This window comes from Aquila chrysaetos, chromosome 19, assembly GCF_900496995.4.
Source record: "Aquila chrysaetos chrysaetos chromosome 19, bAquChr1.4, whole genome shotgun sequence".
NCBI classification, from domain to species: Eukaryota; Metazoa; Chordata; class Aves; order Accipitriformes; family Accipitridae; genus Aquila; species Aquila chrysaetos.
The window spans coordinates 23,367,939-23,385,928 of record NC_044022.1 but is presented as its reverse complement, the minus strand read 5'-3'; the positions used below and the strand labels follow the sequence as shown (position 1 = coordinate 23,385,928).

Genomic DNA, 17,990 nt, shown 5'->3' with positions numbered 1-17,990 from the left:
TGTGCTACACATCCCTGCTTGCCTTTGCATTACAGTATGGAAATTTCCAGGCAGTGACAAACCATCCTAAATTCCCAGTTCTGAATACTGCCTGGAGTCCATGGCAGTCAAAATCAAGCCTCTTCAAACTCTGGGGTGCTTAAAATCTGTAACTGTCGGCACCTTTCACAGCCTGTGACAATCCCCGTTTAAAAGACGTAGCTTTTTCTTCATGTTTTCTCTCTCTGTTGACTAATATGGGATTTAAAAAAACTGGATATTCAACAGAAATACAATTCCATTTTTGACATGAGATTACTATAATCTCCTATTGCTATACTTCAAAGGCCTTAATTCTTGGATTAATGTCTCTTGGCCAGGATTTATTTTTTTTACATATTGGACATTTTAGTCTCTTAGGTGGAGGTCTTTTTTTGGTTCTAAAAGTCTTTGCAGTGGGGAAGGTCGACTTCATGGAAGAGGTGGAATTCGGCATCCAAATTTGCTAAACACCTCTGAAGCCTGGTCTTTTACGTCTACAGAATTCCCACCAAAGGAAGTGGAAGACCTCTGCATGTTGGAAGAGCAGACTTTTAGAGTGGAGATTTGTCACAGATTTACTGGTTGTCTATGCAGTACAGCCTCTTTGCATTATGACACGATTATAACACATTTTATTTTCTTAATGTTGTTTAGTGAAGGAACAAAAGCCTGTCAGTCATGCTCTATAAATGTACTTATTTGCTGTTTGGCATAAAATTACACATTCTCTTCCAGCGTGTTCATTGTCTGAAGGGACACTGGGAAAAATTATGCCATTCCAACCAGTGTGTGAAAAGCCACAACACCAGTCTTGAAACGACCTGTTTTCTACCTAATTAATAAAATGGTTAAATTAAGTATCAGTTACAAATGTGACTGATTTGTGATGCAAGTGAAATCATCAAATGATGCAGAAGGATCTCTTCATGCAGGTAGACCTCCAACATTTAGTCCAGTTAACACAATAATGTGACCAACCCAACTTGCAGAAAGAACAGTCTGCTTCAGATCTTGAAAAATTTTCATCCACAATGGTTTCATGGAGAAGAAATGAGGACACTCTTTAAGGATGTGCTCATTTACAATTTAACAGGAACAGTGCAGGACTAGCCAGATAATTGTTCCGTCTATGAACTCCTGCATTTATTAAGATGCGGTAGGGTTGTCCCTCTCTGATTGCCACTAGAATTGGACAAATGGGGGCAGGATGTTTTCAGCAAAGAGCTTTTATCTCTGACATTCCTCCATTGATCCAGCAGCAAGGACATTCCTTCTCAATTTTAAGGTGGTGGGTTCTGAGAGACCCCAGTCAGATGTGAGGATGTATTGGCACTATTAAAACAGTATATTATCTCTTCTCCCAAGAATTCACAACCTGGTTTAGAAAAAGGCACAGGGCTTCCTCCAGAATTATAGGGGATTATTCAGAAACGGGCTGCAGGAGTGGGGCCTAAGTATTTTTTACTGTATTTTTTTTTTTTCCCCCCAAAAGAAAGAACACATAAAAGTCACTGCTTGGGTATATATGCTCAAGAATCAGTAACACAATATAATTACTGAAATTGTTGCCAAATCACACTTGCAGTACTTGCTCATAATTTTGTCTTAATCTTTTGGATCCGGCTTCTTAGTTGAGTCTTTTTAATCAAGCAGTTGCAGAGAAATTAATTATCCTTAAACGACATAAAATGTTAGATTGAGGTCTGTTTTGGAAGTTTCAGAGGGCCAGCACACATAGCTCATTCTCAAAAACATCAACAGAAGTGTTCACTTTTAAAAACTATTTTCTTAGCAGAAGCTGGCAAGACTGGGTACATTTTGTCCCAGGATACAGACACAGCTACCACTGATCTCAGTGAGATTCCCAAAGGCAGCGATGCGACAAATTTGGCCCCTGGCTCAGTTTTCTGTTAGTATGTTTTTTGCTGTCTAAAATCTTTCTTGTTGGTTTGAGAAGGTAAGACAAATGAGAGAAAAAAGGCAGCTAAGTAAACCATGTTAGGTCTGGAAGACTTCTCTCCAAACTGAAGAAGATACCATGTATGGGGGCTAATGACTCCAGCACCTCCATTGGCTTCTCAGTAGCAAAGGAAATGGTGAAGCAAAACCTCCAGAGAATGCAAAAACTGAGTTTCAAGTGGACAGCAGGAAGTAGATGCACTCACCATCAGATGGGAGGACTGGGGCTGAGGGAGTATGACAACTCCCTTTTCCAGAACCTGCATAGAACCTAAACAAAGCTACGAACTAGAACAACTCGATGCACCCTGGTCATACTCGTTGTGTGTTGCATAGGTGGAAAAGAATTTAAATGCTAAATGGAAACATCATTAATTGACTGATGCCCTACTATCCAGTGTTTCATGCTTGCTGGAGCAATGTTGTAGGATAGTAAAATGCTGCAGCTGACCTCTTCTCATTAGGTAAAACAAGATCAACCTTTCCTGAATGATGTACTACAAAAGTATCTGCTTGACAAGGCACAGATAGAAGGCTAAATCTTTTCAATATATTGACTGATTTCAGTTTCTTAAATAGGATATTGATTTATCCTACCACATAGGAAGAAAAGACATTAAAGGAAAATAAAAGAAAGAAAACCAAGAACATTTTAATTTATAATCCTGATTCCAATTTTAAATGAGGAAAATAACCTTAAGAGCAGCTGTTAAAGACAATATTTTTAGTTTATGAAAGAAGAGCAATTTCCTCTTCTCATAGTCAAAATAGAAAAGACACAAGGAATAATAAATACAACTCAAAATACTTAAGCCAAGCACCAGTTCACAAACTGAACGGCTAGCTATTCAGATGTGTGTATTTTCCATAACATCCTTAGCACACACAGTCAGAACTTTGTAAAGTACTAAAGAAAATGACCTACCTAGTCTCCAGTGGGATGTTACTGTTAAGTAACCAGTTGTCCTGAGCATGGGCTGGCTCTTGTGTGCTGGCTGGTTGTTCTCCAGAAAGAGAGTGGTCCGTAGGAGCTGGGCTGGGGTTGCTGCGTGGAGTGAAGTTCCCTCTGTTTAGGGAATTGATAGAGGCCGCGTGATGTTGATTTGGGGTGTGAGCATGTGATATTGGAGGTGGTGGAGTTCTAAGTCTTGAATGATTTTGAAGATTTGGAGGATGATCTAAAACACAGGTAAAATATTTTTAAGGTTCATGATTTGAGTTGCTCCATACTGCACTCATTTATGTGCAGACACTTCCAAAAAGTATGAAGGCTGTCATGCCACGTATCCTAAATCAAACTCAAAAGAGTAACATAGCCTTGTTCCGTATGCTCTAATGACACATGCATTGATCCCCCAGCCAGCTAGAAAAATAGTTCAGTTTCATGCACAAAAGTTATGAAAGCTTAAAGCACTGCAAAAAGGCTGTCCTGACAACCAAGTTAACTCCGATGAACAACTGCAGGTTGCAAACTGCAATCTATCTGTGACACTAATTTGTGATAAACCATGAAAAATACAACCAGGCTGGACAGATAACACTTTCGAGCAATTTTATGATGGATATACAGCTCCCAGTGAAGTTTGTTCTGCCTGTTTTGCCAGAGAACTTTCAATAGTTAAGTCAACAAGAAGACCGAGAATACATTTAATCATAGACTGAATTTAGGGAAAGCCATAAAACTGTGTCAGGGTTACACAATTTAACAAAATCCCACAGTTTGTATTGTTAGAGATGTACTCACCCTGAGTAAAAAATGCATGTGGCATAAAAACTGTGGTGTCAGGAAAATGGAACAACATATGGTGAAGAAAGATGTAAAGATCAGTGATATGGCTACTTTGAGTAAAACTCAAAGTATTTGTTAGCCAAGAGTCTGAGGGAGGTAGATTGAGGAAGGTAAACAGGCAAACATTTAGGAAAGACCAACCTAGTGCTGATTATATTGGGTTTTTTATTTTTTTAAGTATCAAGGTTTTTTTTCACATGTTTTCTGGAAATGAAGAAAAACTAAACTATTTGATGGAACTGAAGGGAGACTGACAGTTCAGCATACTGGATATGGGATACAGGAAACTTATTCTTCTGATTTTAAGAGGTTCATGCTTTTAAGTCATTAATGCACAACACTTATCTGATGCCTTATCTGAAAAAAAATGCATATGGTATCAATCTAATACTTACCAGACAGAATTCTGTATTATGAAAAACTAACACTCATGTACTCTCTAATTAGAGAGCTTAGAAATGAATGAACTGTACAGAGTCCTAAATTACAATGAATGGTATCAAAAATTACCATGACATTTAATGACACTTTTGAAAACTGGATTGGGACTTGGATTCAGGAAAGGAACAGGGAAGGCATTTACAATATCTCTATAGCCTCTTGGATATTTAGACACATAAGATAAAATATAAAGACGTGTGAGCGACATCCTGTCCCTTCCTTCCTCACCCTGTATTAACTCACACTACTTACCATTAACTATGCATGATTATACCAAAACCTTAGGGTGGCTGAGGTGGTCTAGCAAAAAAATAGGTGTTAATTACAAAGGTGCCATTATTCTGTTTGAACATGTACCTACCTCTGGCTTTGTTAGGTTAGACATGGGACTAGGGCTATATATTCCATGGGGAGAACTGAGTGTTTTTAGGGTCCCAATCCGTTTTACCCTACACTCTGAGAAAGGTCAGAGGAACACCTTAAAAGTGCTGTTCTCTCTATCGTATGTCAGTATAATAGAGAACAAGCTCCAAGCTCAAAAAAGAGTCCCATACTGGTCATCTACATTTGGACAGATAGATTATTCCCAGGAATCTAATGGAGTATTCAGAAGTCTGACTTAGCAAAGCTCATCCAAAATTAATAATCCCATACTGGACTCTGATCTAACACTAGTTAGGTCTGAAAAATTCTGTACATCAGCCAGCAAAGGAAGGACAGAGCAACAACCATGGACTGTACGGGCAAGGAATATCAGAACTAAACCAGGTCTGAGCTCAGCTCTGCAGTACCATGTGAATCAAGGCATCCAACCATCCTTGGACTGGATATTGTTGGGGACTGTCACATAACTGAAGCCCTGACCATGGAGGTAATAAAAACAACAGCGGAAGAATCCTACTGCTGGCTTAGTTAAATTGGCGACTCATTTTCCCACTCAACAGACAGCAGCCATGACTCCTTGGCTAGGCACCCTTTGCTGAGAGGCAAAAGGAAGATGGGAAGCCAGGCACAGAACGCACCAAAACCAGCGGTCTGGGGAACATGTCTGCTTGCAGACAAAGGAAGACAGGAACAGTATATTAATTCCAGGCTGAGGGAGATGAATGTAAATAGAGGATTTCCAGTTTTTAGGGCTGTCAATCTATCACCGTTCACAAGAATTTAATTCATCCCAGGGAAAATGACTTGTCTAATCAGGAGCAACATACCAAAGGTTTCCAAGACCAGATATTTGAATTTTATTACAACTGATGCCTGAGATGAATACTCTGCACAAACAGGAAAGGGGGGCAAATGGGTGAATCCTGGAATATGCAATCGGTGTTTTGTGAAGTTTTCCTGCTATCAGTTGACTTTCCCTACTGGAGACACCATTTTCAGACTGTGAGTCAGCGCCTGTTTCCAAAGATCTGTTATGTAAATTCCAATTTACATCCTATTATTGCAGACATATTGCAGATGCTATTATGGATAATGCTTTTGAATCAAGTAAAAATGTGTCGTTTTCATTCTCTATTTGCATACCCTCTGTGATTTCTTTGCTAAGTAAAGACAGCACATCTATCTTGCTCTGGTCTATGTGATTTTTCATAGGATTTTATAGCTTGTATTTCTTTTTTCTGACATTTAGGTAGCTTTTCCTCCCAGAATATTTTTAATTTCATTCATATACAAATTCTGAACACTTACGTCATGTCTGAGCATTACTGAATTTAATATACCTTGACTTGGATTAGCAACTATTTCCCTTGCCTTATGATCCCTTATTTTTTCTTCTTCTCAAGTTAAGGAACATTAGAAAAAAGGTGTAGATGAAAGCACAAGCTACGACATCTTCCTACTGAAAATTGCTGCAGCTGTGCAGGATTTTCTTGATGCGACAAAACTATTGAGGTTCTTACCCTTTGCGGTCATGAAAGATTCTATGGGATTTGCAAAGGATAAGGGAAGCCCACAAAGCAAATTCCTTCTTGATTTTCTAAAATTGCAACTGTCTCCTTATTTGAACATGCTCTTTTTAACTTGTTCCACAATGTTTGAGTGATATAAAGTGTGTAGTTTTATTTCTCAGAGGAAGGACAACCTTAATGCTGGCTGCAGTGGCTCTCTTACATCATGTATGTGCATGAATCTTATACAGTGGGAAGATGTTCTGATTATCCTGCAATATATTATACATAAACACTGTATATTTACAGCTGCTTAGGCAGCACTGAATTTTTGCAGATCCCACCACATAGGTAGGATACAGGGGAAGTCAGATACAGCTTTCTACATCTAACGGCAAGCCTTTATTGGGACAACAGCACCACAGGAATTCAGAAGACTTTACAGAGGAGCAGGACATCATGGCCTCTGCACAAATTGTACTCGGTTCCCCAAGACCTTTCTTCAGCAACTATAAGATGGCTAACTGTGACTATTTGTAAGTTATCCTGGCTTACTCAGAAAGAGATAATTTTCAGCATTTTCCTTCTCACAGTTTTCCTCTTTGGTTTCCAAAAAGACATGGTGTTATCATTCCCTCTCTACTTGTTGTTGGAATGAAAAACCTAACATTTACTATTCAGAAGGACCAGCTAAGCTAACAAAGTACTGAGGAATAAAACAAACACCTTGTAAAACAACTCCCCCCCACCTCTCCAAATTTCTAATAGTCTCCAGAGTCAAGCAACACAGTTTATGGGATGATTTTTGCCTTGAAAGGACAGCAAAAGAGATCTGTCAATAGCAAAGGAGCCCTCCTAGTCTTAGACACTAGGTGCCAATGAAACGGAGTCCCAGAGACGAAGTTCATCATTTCTAGAAGATAGGCTGGCACTGTGGAAGTCTAAATAGCTCAGAACTTAATGAACACCCCTGTAAGCCTCATTTTCTCTAATGGGTCTCCAAAGTGTGTCGAACATGAAATATGTCAGTATTCAAATGTAATGAAACATTGGAAATCTGATTGAGAAAAACACAAATAGAAATCGAGTTGCCTTTGCATTGCTTTTTTTGTTTGTTTTTTAACATTAAAACATCATTGACTAACACTGGCTTGGTAACCACATATAAAGCAGAGCTCAAAGATAACTCAGTTAATGAAGCTTGTACTTGGCACATATTAGAGACCCTTGACAGAATCCTGTGAATGAAGAATTGAATAAATGGGAACCATAAAAAGATTACCAATGATGAGCTAATATGACAAAATTTGAATAAAAGGTCTGAACCCCATGTTCCTTTTCTTTCCCTTAATCTTTAATGAGTAGTACTGTTTTGAAATTAGTCTATGCAACAATTACACTTTCTGATTCATTAGGTTTTGGGATTGCATTCAGGGCAAATGTGCTAACCTCAGAGTGAAAAATACATTCTCATCTTTTTTTTTCCCAGCTTCTCCTGTTCCTCCACACATTTGTCATTTGTATGTCTGCTCATATGCAGACAGCCTGATGCCTGACTGGTGTCTGGATTAGGTACAGGAAATATTTCTCTCTACTCACTGTATATAGTGCCAGGTGGAATGAATCACTCATTGCTCCCTTGAACTTCAACTCCACAGTAGCTGTGATGACTAACTTGGTAGTGTGACTTTGGGCAATCGTGCTTATACCCACACACAGAGAAATCCCCCTCGTTGCAGAGGAAACAATCTTTTTTAAAATAATGAACTCTGCATTCAACAGACAGAGCAGCTAAGAGCCTTGCTTCAGTGCCAGGACCACGTTTCAATCTGCTGCAGATGTACACTCACAGCATTCACACCACCAGCCAGCTGAAATTACCTTCATAGGCTCCCTGTCAATTTGGGTGCCACTGGGTATGGAAGCTGGGGTGCATTCACTCATTAATCTAACAAGCCACCTAGGGTCAGGTGAACTATGAAAGACTGAACTGGGTCTTCCCCAGCACCCTTGCAGGGGGCACAGAGAGTTTGCTGTTAAAAGTGAGGCAGCTTGCCAGAAACAGGTTCCCTATCGGACATATGGCAAGCCAATGACGGCATCTGCAGAATGAAAATCAAGCAGAATATTTAACCCCCAAGCTGGCAGATAATGCAAAAATACGAGGAGAAAAATCAGAATGGGAGACGCTGTCTGCTCAGAGCGTTCCTTGGTGGCTTCCGGTGACAGTCAGGATCAGCTGCAGACCAAGCTTTTCTCCCATTTGCATAGAATCCAGCTGAATGTGCAAAATCTGGACTGAGCTGAAGCAATGTGCAAAGGTGGCACCTCTGTCGTACCAAGCAGATCCATCTCTGGGTCTCTTCTTGATATTCTGCAATCTAGAGGAGAATTTCCTCCTTCAAGGAATGTCCTACAACAGGCTCTGTCTACATGGGAGAGTCAGGTAGTCTGTGAGGAAGTGACCCCACAGGATGGTGATAGAGATGAAATGAAACAGGTCACTCTATTTAGATGATTTATCTGTGCAGAGATGTCCGTTTTCCCTCACTAACACTTAAAAAATGGAATTTGTGGTACAATTTGAGCGACTGAATCTCTCCTTAAGAAGCATATCCACTGAATTTCACTTAAGACTAGCTTCTCCTACCATCAAGAGGAGTGTTTGTACCATGCTGTGAAATAATTGTTTTTCTGTAGCAACATCTTGTGCTGCTGGGTTTCAAAATGCTAAGCCACAAAATGACACTGAATCATAAAAGAAAACAGAGAACTGGTGTATAATCTCCATTAAGTAACAAAACAACGATAGGAAAGTTACCTTGATGCTTTTTCTTTATTTTAAGTAACAGCACAATAGGGAGCTGCTGTTCCATCTCTGGTGAGGGACTCTCACCAGAGAACAGTGTACTCCTCATCATGCTGTTAAAATCAGCACTGTGTATTTCCTGGTTCTAGAGAGTATTCTCGTTCAGAGTTTTCCTGAAGTTGAGCTCTTTGAATCCCAGTCATTACAGTCTTGTATCTCACTGGTCCTCTATAATGCTATACGCATACACATGCAACTAACTGTGTTTTATGGATGATTAAAGCCTAAGAAAAACCTTCCTGTGCACACCTATATTGTAAATGTGGTACAGTCTTTTGTTCAGAAAAATCCTACAAGCACTGGAAACTATTTAGTAGAAGAAAATGGCTATACAGATGTAAATAGTTTTGAGTGTTCCTCTAAATGTGCCATCTGGACATTGAATTTGCAATAACCAGTGCTACAATAAGTGGATACCAAAAAAGTTGCAGAACATAAAAGCTGTAGTGAATTTTCATGACAACACTACCTACGGTGTCCCTGTGAATGTCTCCAGACACTATCCATAGCTATTTTAGACATTGTTGGTAAAGCTACATATAGCAGGACCAGTGAAAAAAAGACTCTATCAAAATCTAAACTTGACCTCTAACAATGTACAATGTGTAAAAAATGTAATCATTCTTCATCTTGCAAACAGACTGTAACCAGTAGCAAGTGGAAATGGAGGACCTAGAAACCACACAGCAGATAAAATGGCATCTTGTTACTGATTGACATGTCTAGGCTTTATAAACTATGAGGACTTCGTTCCGAAACATACTTAAGTAACTTAATTTGTTTAGATTAATGACATCAAAAATCAGGCCCACCTGGATGGTATATGTGCACATGTCAAACTAGTTGAATCTCCTCTCTCGCTGCACAGATTAACACTTCATTGGCTTTACTGTTTATAGGAAACAAGAGGTGCACCAAATCAAGTCCAAACAAGCCATCTATCTCCTCTGTATTTTCCTCATCAAATGTGTACATTACATGCAAACTTTCCTCCCAAGTGCAAAAGTGCCTTTGCAAAAGCAAAATATTGACTTTTGGGTTTGAAATCAATTTTTTGTTTGATGCTAGGCTGTCAAGCTTTGGCTGTACATAGTCAATGAGAGCTCTGGGTGGTTGTTTTTTCATCAGTATGCATCTGATTGAATTGAATGCCCTACAAGTAATGCTTTTAAAAAGGTCCGGATCACTGTCAAAGGATGATATGCAGACTTTTAACCCATGGTGTTCGTTATTTAACTTAATAAAAGGGAATCACACACTAATAAAATCAAGGCAGAGTATTACTATTTAGACTCTGACAGTTTATGAAGAATCATTGCCTTAAACATGGAGGAAAGTGGAAGAAAATCCAGAATATCTGGCAGAGTGTAAATGAGTTACTTAAATTTAAATAACATATTTAAGTTCTTAAATAAGTTACTGGAAACATAGCCCTACAGTGCCCAACTAAGCAAATTTTCTTGCAGCCCTGGAGACTCTGGATTTTCTGCTAGGCTTACTGAAAAGGAACACCTTTAACTACCCTCATACTGTACACTGGAGGCAATGGTAGCTTTTGAAGGCTCAAGTTGTTGAACTGCTGGCCCTTCTGGTCTAGTCATATAAGCAAACAAATAAATATATATATATATCTCTCATATATATTTTTATATATATTTTTATAGATATATAATAAAAACGAGTGCATCATTATAGCTCCTTCCCTCTCAGAAATACCCCAAATATAAAAACTAACCATGAGCCTCGCCACTCTGGTGAGATGATGCAGTCACCACATTGCACCCTCAGCCCCTCAGGTCTGGGTTCTCACATCTGGAAACCCATAATTACAACTCTCTTCATTCTCAGGGGGATGCTCAGATCACTGTGCTGTGCCGTTTTGACAGCACTGATGGCTTCCATGAGCTCCCTTCCAGCTAAGTGACTGAGGGTAACCCACCGCCACTGCATCTTAGTGGGGGACAGCACCTTAATGCGAAACAAGAAAATCTACTGGCTTGAGTGAAGGGTGGTGCATACATTCATGCTCTTATTTTGAGATGCTACAAATCACACTCATTGAATGTTTCTAAACATGTGTGCCTAAAACTGCAACCTACCTCCTGACGAACTCGGAGCCTGCAGCTCTCTCTTTTCTAAGTAAGAGAAGTAGGAAGTCAAGATTTCTGAAAATGTGTGCCTTTTTTTAAGTGTCAAAAGGTGTATTCAGTTCCCCATGTTTTATATATTGCAATGTATGCTATATAAACCCTAAAACTCATATGCAGTCAGCCAGGATATCCTAGTGGCTGGGGATTAGGCAATGTCTATGCCACTTGATGGATGATTACCCCTCACAAGTCTCCTTTCCAGTGGTGTGCAACCTGTACAGGCTCAGCACAAGCAGCTGGGTGCCATCCCTCATGCATAAAAGGCCTGGAGAAATGGAAATAACTCTCAGATTTGCTGCCCCCCACTGCACATTTAAGAAACACAACTGCTATTACACCTAAGGTTATCCTTCTTGAAAGAAATGTGGCGCATTTCTCTGAAGTCTGCAGTTTATTGACTTGAGGCACCGAGGAACTCTTTTGTACAGGGAGAGTTTAACTGGTTTCCCTGCGTACGATGTCTCCTGTGTCTGTTGTGTGGTTCTTTCATACGGTAACATATGGAGACAAATATATAAACAAACAGAAAGGCATACAGTTCAGCCTTGTCCAAACCAGACATGATTAGCTGGTATAGTTACACCGGCAAATTTCTGAATTGTTTCTGTAAAGCAGTTCCCCAAACTAAAGTACATTCGCAAAAGGTGCCTTTGGCTGCTGTAATAGCAAATAAACTCAGGATTTTGCCAGCACAGCTCTGTCAAATATTGTTGGCTTTTTTTTTCATATAGCTATATTGGAAAAGCTTTGAAATATAGACCTGATCTTTGCCTGTTTCTCCCTAAAAATAAAATGAACAAACAGTCTCTATTTTGCTTACGCCCTTCAAAAATCTTATCTAAACTGCAGCGCTGTTGTGACTTAGCTGTACACAAACAAAGAGGACTGACAGATCCCCAGCTCCATCAGCAAAGCTGACTATTTATAGTAGCCGAGAAAATAGTCTGTTTTATATAATTTTTACAATGTTGTTAGCAGTGATGATCCAGAGACCATCCTTTTGCAGATATGAAGCGATACAACTGCCATATAGTTTGACTGCATGACAGGACCAGGTATGCACTCTTAGTGGTCAGGGTGAAAGATTAATATGCTGCATAAACACTTAAAAAATTTACTGTATTCAACGTTAACTTGCAAACTTTGGGTCTGGATTCTGACTTCTGAGGGGCATGTAATTCCCAGAGCCACCAGGGAGTTGCACAGCACAGACATCTGACGGAGGGTTTTGTCCCTTTCTTTTTTGTTTGTACATGTCCCAGGCTTGTGAATGAATCAGTCTCTGGAAACGCACAATTCCGTTATTTCACAGCAAAGCGCTTATGGAATGTGACATGATGTGGTGTAGCACAATGGCAACAAGCACTAAGGATTTTAATTATTTACTCTGGAGAAAGAAATAGGGAAATTTCATGTTGGCAGCAACTGAAATAAACTATTTCAAGTCTTTGCTGGCAAATGCAGATTTTTTCATGACTTTGGATCAGCTACTGTACATGCTGCCACCCAGGTGCCACCAAACAGAGGCACTGCACAGTACAGAACCAGTTTGCCAGTTTTTCCTTTGTTACCCCCTCCTTAGCCCTATCCTCCTTTTATTTTTTTTTTTTTGCTGCCTTTAAGTTTTAACAAAGCCATTTCTGTTAAATACCTCCAAAGCCCAACATAAACTGGTGACAATTCTATCTGACAGCTGTGACTGACATGACGTCTGTCACAGTGATTAATACCTACATCCCCCGCCCTATCCACTGCGCGCACAAAAGCTGACTGATTTCCTTTAGTGAAAACCATGGGTGCAGTTAAGTGTAAAATCTCTCTGCACAGGTGGAAAACCTTATTCCCTTTGGCACAGGAATCTGATTTGTGAGAGCTGGGCTCCATGACCTTTCCCTTCAGGTTCTATTTGACATTCTCGGAAGCATGATGGCAGAAGGCTGCACTCCAAATAATTCTGAAACAGACATAAAACTTTTATATTTTTATTAACACTTGAAGAGGCCACTAAAAGAAAATCAAAACTATGAATCTGTCAAGACGCCCCTCAGCAATGCCGCACTTTGTTCAAAAAAGTACCATGACGGAAGGGCAATGTAGTTTATCCGGTGTGTATGTTTGTCTGCCTATTCATATCACCTCCACCCCTAAATTTCTCAGTCCTAATTAATACAGTCCCTCTGGCAACACGCTTCTGAGAGGAAATATCCATGATGAGTCTCATTTATAGTTAGTCTCATTTATCACATTCTTTTTTTTTTGCTTCTGTGTTTTACGATATAAATCTCTAGCATGTAACAAATATCAACAAAACTATAAATACGCATACACCTAAATATTAATAGTTCATAAGATATTTCTACATGTTCTGATGTTAATTCTGAAGGTACCTTTGTATGTCTCTCTGCCTTGTTACAGAGAGACAGATGCGTACAAATGTATACAATGCTATAGAGACAGAAACCCCATGCTACAGTTAAAAGATTTTGATCTTTTCTTAATTCCTGCTCTTAACTTTTTTGTTCCCCTACCAGGAGATATTGCGTTTGCTGGCATCATACATTACAGTGACGCTTGCTGCCAACCAACTTTCATCTTGGAAAATGGGATAATTTAAAATGAAAAAATAAAAAGGTTTCTGGTAGAACAAAAACACTGCCCCAGCTTTTCTGCAAAAAATTGCAAAAAAGTTGTATCAGAATTATTCCTTATTATCCTAGTGCTTATTGTGGTTCTCTTCAGTACAGGAGAAACTGAGAAAAAACACTGTACCAGGCTATATAGCAATTACTGTCAAGTGCACAAGATAGATAGAAAAAAGTTTGAAAGAGGCGTATCTATTTCTGCAAGTCATACTTCATAGACACAAGTCTACAAACTGCCCAACTGTGAAACAGCCACTGGATTACTGATAGCTCTAAGTATGCCAACAGGGAGGTTTTCAGATGCACAAACAGAAGTTAGGTACCACCTCTCATTTACGCCCATGGCACTGTGCCATTCAGTGACATCTGTGACCTTGAAAAATTTACCACAAAAAATTTTAAAATCAAGCCCTGAATTAACAATATTAGTGCAGATCCCTGAAGCCAGGTGCTTAGCTTGTTTAATAATGTACTTGGGAAATACATAGTCCTAGCACTAACTGAAGTCCAATATTAGCTGAAGATTCCCTTAGCATGTGGCTGTTCAAGAGAGTGACAACGCACTCAGATAACACTTTGGCATGAAGCGTGCGACTTTAAAGCTCAGTCAGATTATCATGAAAGATGAATTTTCTAAGGTTCTTTTCATTACTTGCTGTAAGTGCTCTTGACATTCTCCAAAGCAGTTTAGGAGAGCTTCCTAGGAAAAGTGTCAAAATAAAGTAATAATTTTCTTATAATATTGTTCAACAAAATGTGAGCATGGCATGATTTAGAAATGAACATCAGCAACTTATGAAGACGGTGCACACATGCACACACCTATATATTATCAAGGGCTTCAGTGCGATCAAAACAATAAACAGTAATTTCATATGTGCATTGTCAAAGAACTAGAACAACTGGTCAGTGTAGAAGGGGGATTTTATATGACCTTCAAGTATCCTGACAATATACATTTCAACTATACATGAAACTTCTGTTTCAAACATTGGTAGTTATTCACTGAGCAAAACAATTTATACTGGCTTCATACTGGAAGCATTTGCTATAAAATTTATACCCTTTCTAACTCTTTTTAAACAGAACAAATCAAGTTCAGTATGGAGTCGTATTAAAATAGTGCCTTGCTTTTTTAGGGACAGTCTTGTTAAAACTAGTTTACTATCTGCCACAGGCACCAACTGGCACAACTCCGTGAGGGTGACAAAATTTTTTTGTTTAATTAAAGAGATGATCATAAAGATATATTTTATTATTTGTAACTCGAGAACTACATGTGATAAAGGGGGTTTTTTTGGTTCCCTTCATAGTCCCAGAGCCTCCCCTACCCCCTAGCTGAATGATGTACAGTCTGGAACGGACCCATCATAAACCACAGGCTGTAAATTAAGCAGTGGGATGAATAACTGACTAGAGGGTTTTAGGAATGCTAACATAACACGTTATTCAGTCTAGTGTGAGGGAACTTCTTTCAAAAAATGCATTTCTGAAGTAGAAGTACAATTACTTAATAAGATGATTTAAATGAATAATGACTGGATATTTTTAGCTATAAGGCTTAAATTTCACAGAGTATGTTTATGCATAGAACTTTGGATTACTTACTTTTATCCTAAAGGTTCCTAAAGCACTTCACATATTTACCAAATTGATATCCAAATTACAGGAAAGAATCATTTAACTCATCACTGGAAGGCCATCACGCCTGCCAAAGAACAAGACCACTGCTGCACAAAGGATGAAGCCCTGACTCCGCTGAAGACAACTGCAAAACTCTGAATGACTTTAGTAAGGTTGGAATTTTAAACTCATCTTTTGCAAAAAACCACATTAATACTTGAGGGGAACTTTAATAGTAGAAACCAGGCAAGACTTTCTTTATTCTTCAGTTCCAGTGATCAAACCATGACAGGGACAGATCTGTGTTTGCCGTTATGAAACTAGCAGCCTGCCTCCCTGTCAGTGTAACCATTTGGAAAGAAATGTGCAGAAACTCCCACAGAGATACACTGCCCTTGATCTGCAGCAAAACTCCTATATTGTCAATACTCGCCTTGATCTGCAAGGTAACTCTTGATGTCAGCGACAGTTTTGTGCACAGTGTGGGCAGTATATGGCTCCTAAGGAAAGTTTTAGAAGCTGGGGATGCATTGAGATTAATCAGCATTTGATGCCTCGCTGGAGAAAAACAAATGAGCAGGGTTTGTGGATACAGTCAGTGAGGAACATGCAACTGCAGCCAGAACAAAACCCATCACACTGAAAAATTACAAATGAAGCCAGAGATGAAGAGCAAGAGTGAGGCAGGGGAAGGTTAGCCTTGACATAAGGATCATTGAAGTACCAGATTGTCTTCATCTCTTCGACAGTTTTTCTTCTGAACTATCAATTTTCTTCTGGACCATCCCTGATCTTCCCCCATCAGCCAAATCTGAACTCCCCAAGCCCTGCCAAACTGTCCTTGAAACCAGATCTTATAAGCATATAAACCAGGGAGGCTGGAAATAGATGCTCAAATTTCTCTGCACCTCTCTCCTATCCACTCCAGTCTGTTACCTACTGGAAGATTCATAGGTAACGCACCAGACTGCTCCCTGAAGTGACCCACAGACCCAACTCTGACGGGATCTTCTGGGCCAAGAGATGGCTTGACCTCATAGAAAAACTCTAGGCAGCAGGGAATTTACACTATCCATTTCTTTAAATTCATGGTAGTAAAGCTGTCAGTGAAAAACCCCAAAAGCTTCTGTGTAATTGCACAGCGCCTAGTGGAGAAGTAAAGTGATATTCTCCCTATTTTGGACATGAGGCTTTTAAAATAATCTATCTGGTACACACTGAGAGCCAGAAACATAAATAATTTTTTTTATTGCATAGTAACTCTCACCCTGGATTCTCCAAGTAATTTACAGCATTAATTAGTTAAGAGCATCTGATAACAGGAGTCCATATTAAGATGATTATGACTATAATTAAAGGTAATGAAATGATGAAAGGACCTGTGCTCGATTTGTACATTAAAACAGTGAACTCTGAAGTAACGAAAACAAAGTCGAGCACAAAGATTTGTGACTAAGTACACGTGAACTTATGTATTTCATTTCTCTAGGCCAATCCTGCCTCTAGCTAGGAATATGTATGCGTCAGTTCTGAAAGACGTGCTAAAAGTTTTGCTGTGCTACAGAAGTTAACACCAGAAGAGCAGCAAAAAAATGAGACCAGTAAGGCACACAGGGTTCTGTGGTGGCAATTAAAATTGGATGACTGAGCTCAAATGTTTCAGGCTTTCAAAAGGAAATGGTTTGGATGGCAGTAACGGGAATTTTTCAAGATCTGTTGTCCATTTTGGTTCCGTTCTTCATGGACACATATTGCATGCATTCAGCATCATTATCTTGTGGACAGATATATTTGCTGAGACCAAGGATGCACCTTGAATAAGCTTTTATTCCCATGTGCAAGGCATAATGTGCAGTGTGGACCAGCACTGCGTTGCCCCTCTGTAACTGCTGAATCCAAATACAACACGGTGCTCCTGTGGCAGAGTAGGAAAGCTGGCCAAGAGACAGCTTTCTACAAAGGTCAAGTGTCCTTCAAATGGAGTGAGAATAGAAAGCACAGAACTACACAGAATACCTGACAGAGATTATGGCTGGAAGGCAGCTTTCTGGAGGTATTTTTTTTCATGACTCTTGGAAACAAGTTATTTCCAGAACAGCAGAAGTAATAATGTGTGGCTTTCTGATGGCTGGTTGGTAGCGTGCATGTTTTGGCTGACCTGCAGGCTGCAGACAAAAAGAATGGGCATGAGTGTAATTCTCTTTGTCCTTTCTTCTACAAAGGCACCAATTTCTACAAAACTTGTAGGAATTTGGTATTTTTGAGACATCTTCTCCCCCATCAAGCAGCCAAAACTATCCAACAGCTTAAAAAAACATATGGAGGGTGTCAGGCAGACAGGCAATACAGTTATTTAGGCCTTATTTTCTTAGGAAACACAGTTAAAAATGAAGGTGATTGCATCAGGAGGACAAATACATATTGTTATATGAATTATGAAACATTCTTTAACAAACCTGCCAAAATTACTGCTTTTCTTTAGTCACTACATGTGCAGACAGTGTATGGTCTTCTTTAGATAAAATGCTGCCTCCATCTTGAAGAGTTCAAGATCTTATGTGGAGAAAAAGAAAGTGGCGACAATCATCTTTCTGTCTTGGAGGA

The 17,990-nt window shown here is 39.4% G+C and overlaps 1 protein-coding gene across 10 annotated transcripts in view; it reads right to left on the bottom strand.

Annotated features, from left to right (window-relative positions):
* Positions 1-17,990, bottom strand: part of TENM4 (teneurin transmembrane protein 4) — a 603,540-nt gene that overhangs the window by 215,809 nt on the left and 369,741 nt on the right. For 9 of the 10 annotated variants that reach the window (XM_030042633.2, XM_030042636.1, XM_030042637.2 and 6 more), the window contains one exon: positions 2,906-3,158. In XM_030042633.2, coding sequence (XP_029898493.1) covers positions 2,906-3,158 — 253 coding nt within the window. Of the gene's footprint in view, positions 1-2,905; positions 3,159-9,783; positions 9,862-17,990 lie in introns of those variants that run through there. The other variant, XM_030042642.2, reaches the window with a different exon arrangement.